Raw genomic sequence first — 9,241 nt, 5'->3', positions numbered from 1 at the left:
TCTGTCCTCTTAGATGTTAAGCTTTGAGCACAGGGACGTGTCTCATTCATCTTTCCATTGTTCCACAGTCCTATGCCCAAAGCTCACACATGATAGGTACATAGTTTGTTTCTTTGAAATAATGCACTGAATATTATTTTATTCTAACCATTTCAATGAAAATATTTTTAAAAATAGTTACTATTTCAACAGTTCTTATTTCAAAAAGACTCTGTCCCTTTTTTTTTTTTTTTTTGAAGATTTTACGTATTTGAGAGAGAGTGAGTGTATGAGTAGGAGGGAGGAGGAGAGGGAGAGGAAGAAGCAGACTCCCTGCTGAGAAGGGAGCTCAGTCCCAAGACCCTGAGACCATGACCTGAGCCTGTTATTCAGTGACCATCGAATCTTTTAAAGTTGTCACCTTGCAGGGAACCCCCTGACTCTGGTGCTTTTCTAGTTGTTGTGGCTTTCCTGTGTCACAGTGATGTTCTCTGGTCCTCACAGTTATTTGCAATTTGGACTGCCCAATAGAATCATCTAGATGCACAGTTTCTACCAGCAGGCTATGGTTTAGTGGAATATAGGTGACACCGGGGCCTGAAGAGTTTTGACAAGATGCACGCTCCTGTGACACCCAGCCAGACTGAAAGACACCGGGATCACCTGTGCTTTCTACCCTGGCCTAACCCGAGCATGGACTCTCTGTTTTTTGTTGTTGGTGGTGGTTTTGTGTGTGTGTGTGTGTGTGTGTGTGTGTGTGTCTTGAGACATGCTATGAAAAGCCACAAGTGGTGCTCCACTGGTCTGATGTGGGCTAAAAATGTTTGGCCTTCCTGGTATTATTGTTTCATAATTTTGAAATATTTCAAACATACAGCACAATAGGGATACAAAGGTAATAAAGACTCACGGACCCGCCATCCAGTCTAACAAATCTTATCATTTTGCTGTATTTATTACAGATTTTTATTAAAGCGATAAAACATTACAGATGCCATACAAGCCCTTTGTGTGCCTTTCCCCTGCCTATTCTCTCCACGTAATGACTACCCTGAATTTGGAGTTTATCATTCTGATCCATGTTTAACTAAGTGGGTACTTGGTCAAAGACTCTGCTTAGTGTTTTCTTGTTTTTACACATTATGTACATGGTACCAGAGTCCGTGCAGCATTGGATAAGATTGGGCCAATAGTTAAAAACTGAAAAATTTCACATGAAATCAGATCTGTTGGCTTCTCTTGAAACAACCAGAAGATCTGGCAACACTGGGCTAGCTTTCTGGCAGGACAGAGTGCCGTGCTGGGCCAGCGCTGTTCAGCGTGACATGGTCCCACGGCTCCCACTGTGTAGACATATGTGCTTGCACCTGGACTGTGTCTCCTTTGATGCAGGTCTAGCCCGTGACACTGAACTTCCTTCCACCTGAATTCTTTTCTTTCTTCAAGGCCATTTCTGCCATCCTCTTCTAAACTGCTTGATTTCAAAGGCATCGACCTCTCCCAAGTATCTCTACCTTCCTGTAACATCCGCCTCTCCTTCTGTGTTCTTTCATCTGAAATTCATTGTTGTTTTCTTGCCATTTCCTGCTATTTCTCTTAGGATCCTTGGCTTTCACATTAGAAGGGTATAGTTTCTCTTTGTTGTTGTTGTTGCTTAGACTTTGCCAGTCAATAACAAAAGAAGTGATTTACTTGATCATCAGACTGACCTATATCATATGACATCTCTGTGACCTCTAGCTGTTCACATGTTTTGGTAACTTTAGGGGGTGGTTGGGGCCCTGAGAGATTGGACAGTGGAGCAAGTAGGTTTTTATGGGATATACAGTTCTTAAGGGTGGAGGTAGTTTTGTCTTTTATTTTCCTACAGCATTTGGCAAAGTGCCATGCAAATTATAGTCCCTAAAAATGTATTTCCTGAATGAAAGAATATTAATACATTCAATTACAAGTGTTTTATTACATACCCCTCCTTACAAGCCAGGGCAGCCCCTGATCCTTCTTTGTCTCAGAATGCATGTAACCCAAGATACTGCTCCTGATAAAGATCTGAGTTTGGTAGGAAGGCCAGAGAGTCAGAGATGGTAGGGTGTTTAGGGTTTTGTGGATAGTTCTGGTGAGAGGATTGTTTAATAGGAAGAGCGAGACATTGAGATATCTTTGGTATTTGGAAAAATCTGAAGGTGAGAGGTCTGAACCAAATATTTTCAGAAAGTGCTCTTTTGTGTAATGAATAGGATTCCTATTTGAGATTCTTCAATGGAGTCAGCACTAAAGAATCAAATTGCTTTTAATTACATTTTAATGTCATTCTGCCTGGGACAGGACTATCAGGTTTTAGACAGATTACATCATGGAAGAATATGTATGCTGCACAGATTTACCACAATGCCTTTGGATGTTTTAGAAAAGGGCAAACCTTGCTAAATATGGAGGTCTTCCCTATTGGTAGAGAGATTAGGGTTTCCAGTAAGACCTCTTTCTATCAGGACCAGAAACCTTTCAATCATGGTCAGAAACCTCTGAGATTAATGAAGAGACATTAACCGTCACCAGAGCAATTTTGTCTGTAATATAAAATGCAATAGAAAGCCAATTTCAAGAGCTGGTGGGGAAATCAATGAAAACACATGTCTACAAGTCCTAAGTCATTTAAGTTTAATTCCTTAATCACATGTGATGAATTTAAGAAGCAGTGTCTTTGCAATAATTCCACTTAAAGTAGATTTAAGCCTCTTTTTCCGTTTATGGCTGGGAAATAAGCACTAATGACACCTTGCCACTAAACTGTGTTAAACCTAATAAAATAGAATCACACCAGTTCTGGACTTTAGGTGATAGATAGCATAAGCTGTGCCGGTGGAAAGCACATGACATCTCTGTCAGTATGCTAAGTAGGAAAGGTCTTCGAGGTTGGAAAGGTTCATATATTCTTCAATGCATTTTTCGGATGGACATTTGACATCTCAGCCAAGACTTCATTCATTCAGATATTTATTCTGCAGGTTTAAAAAATAATAATATTAAAAGCAAGTTGTAAAGTCCACGTTTTGGTAGTGTGGTGGCTCCAAAGGAGTGGCTAGTTTCCATTAGTGCTCTTTGCTAAAGTCGGTCCAAATAAAATGCAGTTGGCTGAAGAACAAATCCCATAATCCTGCTCTATTATTTCCCCAGGGCTGCTGTAACAACGTACCACAAACCAAGTGGCTTAAAATAACAGAAATTTATTCGCTCACAGTCTGAAGTCAAGGAGTCCAAAAATCAAGGTCTTGGCAGGGTTGGTTCCTACTGGAGGTTCTAAGGGAGAATCTGTTCCATGACCCTCTCTTAGCTTCTGGCTAATGTGGCACATCTTTGGCATTCTTTGGTTTATAGACTCATCACTCAGTCTCTGCCTCCCTGGTCTCATGACATGCTCTGTGTGTGTGTGTCTGTATCTCTGGGTCCAAATTTCCTCTTTCTTAGAAGGGTACCAACCTAATCCAGTATGACCTAATCGTTACTTGCTTACTTTTGTCAAGACCCTATTTGCAAATGAGGTCATATTCATAAGTATTGGGATCTAGGACTTCAGCATATCTTTTTAGGTGACACAATACAATTTACAATCCCTCCCTTCCCCTGAGATGAGCCCCCACCCCGAGTCCCTCCCAGTCCAGAATTCCAGAGCCACTACTGTGTGCGGTGGGTCACTTGTGTTGTACATACCAGCTCATTTCATCCTTCCAGCTGCCCAATCATCCTGGGGTGATTGTCCTCACTTTAAGAAAACAAGCTCAGAGAGTTTAAGCTGGCAGCTGGTAAGTGCAAAGCAAGTATTTCAATCCACCTATTACTGACTTAAACCGATCCCCCCCTTTTTTACTATGTCTTGCCATCACCCTAACTCAAAAACATTGGATCCTTGTCTTTGGAAGCAATCACTCAAATTAAAATCCAGCTCTTTCACAATTCTACCCTCAAACACAGTTAATAAAAGAGTAAGTATGAAAGAGTAGGAGACGGAAGATATGGTGATAGCTTTTCTTCCCACCCAAGAACATCTGGCCTTTTCCCACCATGCAATGGCAGTGACTTTGCAGTAGATTACAGGTTAGCCATGGGAGAAAGACCATCTGTCAATCAAGAGCCTCCCATTCCTACTGTAGGTGTATTTTTAAAACACGTTATAAATTGTACTTGTGTACATCTACTTTTTTTTTAATGCATTGAGGCAATTTGATTTTTAAAGGAATCTCATCTGTCATCAAGTTCTATCTCTCTGCTCCTTAAATAATTCTTCAATCTACCCCCTCATCATTGTCTTCAATATCATGAGCTTTTTTCACATGCACATTTCTCTAACTTGACTATGGCAGTGGCTTTCAAATAGGTCTCTCCGCCTCCGGTTTCCTCCCATGTAATCCATCCTTGACATAGCTGACTCATTCTGATGTCTAAAAGCATGTTTTTATGCATTTGAAAAGTGTTATATTCATTCAACAAATATTTACTGAGTATATTCCATGCTAGATTTTATTCCAGGCACTAGGAAACAGCAGTGAACCGAGGAACAAACATTCTTGCCCTCAGGGAGCTTATGTTCTGTACAGCTTATGATTACCATCATTATGTCTCTTTCTCCTACGTATTTTGTTACAAATCTTGGCAGAAAAGGATAATGATGATGATGACACTGATAAGGGTTTTCACTGAGCATTTACTATGTGTCAGACATTATGCTGAGCTTCTTACATACAAATTATGTTGTAACAACCCACAAGGAAGTTATTATGATGCTGATTGTGTGAATGAGGAAATTGAGACATAATTTAATAAGTTCAAAGTCAGAGATGAAATAATGGTGGGGACAAGATTTGATTCAGGCACTTACTTTCTTCAAAGCTGTGGCCACATCTTCCTTAGATGTTCAAGGGGCTGTAGAGGAGGAAAAAAACTTCCTCTCACTTCTCGGATTTAGTGACTGGAGGCCTGAAAATTGAACTGACAAAAGACAGAGTAGCAAAGGAAGAAACAGTTCGTTTGCAGATGTGCAATGATCATAAATGTAAGAGTACTCAGTGATGAATAACTCAAAAAGTTGGGTAAAATTGGGGGCTTATAGACCATTTTAACAAAGTGTGCTAAATTGCGGGGCAATGGTTAGACAAAGAAAATAGGGGTTTGGCTCCTAGCAGGGGTAAATCATGGGATGGTGACTGGGAAATATGTAAGGTAAATGAAGGATAGATACAAATTGTTCATGCGGATACATTTCAGGGCCATTTCCTGATAAGAGTCATTCTCCTCTTTCTGGTATGGAAGAGGGGGCACCTTTACAAATGGAAATTTCCTTTATGAATGGAAATTCCATTTACAAATGGGAAATTTATGCCCTGCTTTTAGGCAGATAGGGGAGAGCAGAGAGCTCTTCCTGGGTCTGTTGTTTCTTAATTGCCTTCAGCTCAGAATAGTTCTTATGCCAAAGTGGCATATTTTGGGGTCACAGATTCTGATCCCTTTCAGAATTTATGAATAACTAACTGAACACTATAGAAGCTCTTTGTAAAGCAAATAGCCACCGCACTACTCTGTTTATAAGATGACAATTTTGTATAGTTTGTCTAAGGCTGCAGTTTGCTCTGCAGAGGCTATGTCTGGAGATATTTTTGACAGTCAGGACTAAGAGTTGGGGTACTACTGACATCTAATGAGTAGTGGTCAGGCGAATAGACCTCTACACCACAGAGAACTATCTGCCACAAAATATCGGAAGTGCTGAACTTGAGAAACCCCGACCTATAATGAGGCAGCTGTAAAAGCTTAACAAAATGTAGACTCTTATTTTTTCCTCTGTTTTAAAGTCTCTGACTGAATGTATTCTTTATGTACTGAAGTAAAGCTTGTTTATATTTTAAAGGCTTCCTCCCCTGCCATCTTTCGGGTTAAATTTAGTAATGGGCTTTCAGGGAAAATTGCCCATCAGCTGAATACTTTTTAAATACAATATTTCTAAGTTTTAAGTACCACTTTACTCAATTGCTTATAAAACGATTGAAAGTATAATGAATTCTTTTATAATTTTATAATTTAAAAATAGAATTCAGGTTCTGTTCTTTAGATATAAAAATGATTCCAAAGGCCACCGATAGTAAATATTCTTCTTTAAACTGACTTACTGGTAGTAGGGATAGGTGTGCACTGAGGCATCAAGCTTTTGCAAGTTGTCATTCTGGTAGCCATTTGGAAAGTGGTGGGCTGGGTACAGATATCTGGTACGTGACTATGGAACAGTTGTTCTTTGTAGTTAACTAAGTGATCTGTGTTTGACTCGAATCTGTACTATTGGTCCTGACAGCATCATGTTTTCCAACTAAGTTCCAAGAACTTTCCTGGCCTTCACGGTCTCACTTCATGATTTGAAATTCAAAATATAAATTCATATGACAAAATGGAGGTCATGTTCAATATAATCATTTTTTTTTTCTCTTAAAAACAGTCCTTAAAAGTTCCTTGGGGGTGGAGAACAGCCCTTGAAAAGGAGAGGTCCCCTATTCCCTATTACTTGCCTCTGAAAATATCAGAGGCCTAGAATTTATTTGTTCATGAAGTTGTCTGTTTCTTGACAGACATTAAAATCAATACGCAGTTTTTGGACACCCATGCATAAAAGATGTACACTTTCTTAGTTCAGAATAAATTTCTGCTTATAGACCAGAGCACCATAGTTGCTTTACCCCATCTGTTCTAGGATGCTGTAAGATTAAGCACACACTCATTTTAGTTTACATCACCGCTTGATTAGACATAAATCATTTCTTCTAATAAATTTCTGAGTTTCTTAATTGTCTTAAAAAAATTAAGATTTTTGGGTATGAGCTCGGAAGACAAAGTATAACAATCTTTCTTAGAGGTTTTTTTTTTTTTTTTTTTTAATACTGCTCATTATTCTAACGCATTTATTCAGTAGTGGCTGTCATGAAAACTACACAAGATAATTTTGGCAAAATGACCACTAGGACCATTGGTTCACTGCACTGTTTCTGCTTAAGACAAGAATGGTGTAATCTTGGTCATTACTACCAAGGGAACACAGGGAACATTCAGTGTGAAATATGACACCTATAATTAGGAAGACCTATGGTTATACCATAGCAGTTTTAAAGATGAGGTAATTTTGGGAGTGTTAAAGAAAAGGCAGCAGGGGCGCCTGGGTGGCTCAGTGGGCTAAGCCGCTGCCTTCGGCTCGGGTCATGATCTCAGGGTCCTGGGATTGAGCCCCGCGTTGGGCTCTCTGCTCAGCAGGGAGCCTGCTTCCTCCTCTCTCTCTGCCTGCCTCTCTGCCTGCTTATGATCTCTCTGTCAAATAAATAAAATCTTTAAAAAAAAAAAAGGAAGCAATTAATCAAAAGTTTTCAGCAGTTTATTTATGAGGCAGTATGCTCTGCAAAAGAAATGCCTGTTGTCTGTTGTCATAAGGAGTTAATGTGGCATGTTATTAAGAACACAGATTTTGAAATAAAGTGTCCAAACACCTTCCATTTTTTAAATGCTAACTTTATTGGGCCTTGTATCACTTCCCTGGGATCCAGGCGCCTGGGAACAAATGAAGAAAAGTCTGTGAACAGCCAGGGACCTAAGGAATCATGTTTCACTCGGAAAAAAGTAGAAGGGCTGAGATTAGATTAGACAAGGTGGGAAAGGGATATTGGCAGGTAATGCGCAGGAAAGTTACAACTTGGGTTATTTTTTAACTGGCGTCCTACAAACGGCCCGCGTGTAGGTGTCTCTCTCGCTAACTTGTAAATGAACTTCAGGTTCTCCTCAGCTGGGGCGACTTCTGAATCGGAGAACCTGGCGGTGGTTCAACGACCCCGCCCTCGGGGTCCCCAGGGGGCATCTTCTGGAGAGCCTGACTGTCTGGGACGCAGGCCCCAAAAGCAAACACAAACCCGCCCTGCTCCCCTTGGGTGGAAACTTCCCCGGCCTCGAGCAGAGAGGGAGGGGGCGGCGGGGCGGCGGTTCCCCTCGCGGAGGCAGAGAACTGCGCGCACGAGGCTCAGGGCGCGCGGCGAGCGCGGCGGCCGCCGCCTCCTCCCCACCCCGCCTCTGCCGGCGCTGCCTCCTCCCTCCACCCGGCTCGGCCTCCCTCGCTCCCTCCCCTCGTGGCTGGCTCCGGCGGCGGCGGCGGCGGCGGCGCGGCGGGGAGGGCGTGCGCCGGGCGAGAGGTGTCGGTGGTGAGGGAAGGGAAGTTTCAAGTGGAAGGTCGTCCGCCGGCCGGCGCGTCCTCCCGCTCTCCTCCGGCAGCATCATGGCGGAGCCGATCGGCTCGCCCGTGCACGTCCAGCAGCCCCAGCAGACAGCCCCGGTGACAGCGGCGGCGGCGGCGGCCCCCGCGGCCGCGACAGCAGCGGCGGCCCCGGCAACGCCCGCGGTCCCGGCTCCGGCCCCGGCCCCGGCGGCGCAGGCCGTTGGCTGGCCCATCTGCAGGGACGCGTACGAACTGCAGGAGGTTATCGGTCAGTGCTGCGGGCGCGGCAGGGCCGGCCCAGGCCGGGCGCCGAGGCCGGGAGGGAGGCGCGGCCGGGGGCGGGAGGGGGCGCGGGATGCTGGGCTCGCCTGCATGCACGCCCCGGAGGCAGAGCGGCCGGCTTCGGGGCCTACCGGCTTCAACAGTTTTTTTTGTTTGTTTGTTTTTTTTTTTTAAATTTATATGTTCGTTCTCTGAGCGCTGGTGCTGCAGGAGGCGGCGCGGCGGATGTGACTCGCACTGCAGACGAGCCGCATGCTGCAAACTTTTATCTCCCGGATCGCCGGGGCGGCGGAGCCAGGGACCCGGCAACGCCGCCGCATAGCCCTCCACCCGCGCGTTGGGACCGCAGCCCGTGGCCGGTGGCCACGCGGGCAGGCAGCTGCGGGTGCGGTGGGGTGGGGTTGCGGGGGCGCCGCCCTGGGCTTCCAGCGCCCCCGCGCTGCGCCCGGGGGGCTGCGTCCTGGGGGACTCAGCGGGCGCAGCCGCGCTTCTGCTCGCCAAGCTCTGCGCCTCCGCCTCCTGTCAGCAGCCTCTCGCCGTGGGTAACGGGGCCACGTAGGAATCGCGGAGGCCCAGGTTCTTTCCCGATGCCGGGGAGGATGCTGGTCTCCCTTCCTGACAGCTGCTGCTCCACGCCCGTCTTGCAGCCCTGCGTGCCCCGGTACCCTGGCGCGCCGCCTGCCGCCCAGCCGGGCCTCTCGGGGAAAGGCAGGTACCCTGGCCTCCTCCCCTGCACCGGGCCCGTGCTTT

At 45.0% G+C, this 9,241-nt stretch overlaps 1 protein-coding gene across 1 annotated transcript in view; it reads left to right on the top strand.

The window, feature by feature from the left end:
- Nucleotides 1-8,186: 8,186 nt before the first annotated feature.
- The window catches only part of LOC111145371 (serine/threonine kinase 39), a 297,684-nt gene continuing 296,629 nt past the window's right edge, over nucleotides 8,187-9,241 (top strand). The window contains exon 1 of the mRNA XM_022500240.1: nucleotides 8,187-8,477. Coding sequence (XP_022355948.1) covers nucleotides 8,270-8,477 — 208 coding nt within the window. The 5' untranslated portion in view covers nucleotides 8,187-8,269. The remainder of the gene's footprint in view (nucleotides 8,478-9,241) is intronic.

The sequence above is a fragment of the Enhydra lutris genome, unplaced genomic scaffold (genome assembly GCF_002288905.1).
Source record: "Enhydra lutris kenyoni isolate GAN:26980312 unplaced genomic scaffold, ASM228890v2 scaffoldscaffold1, whole genome shotgun sequence".
In the NCBI taxonomy this organism is placed as follows: domain Eukaryota; kingdom Metazoa; phylum Chordata; class Mammalia; order Carnivora; family Mustelidae; genus Enhydra; species Enhydra lutris.
This window is presented reverse-complemented; position numbering and strand designations above follow the sequence as displayed.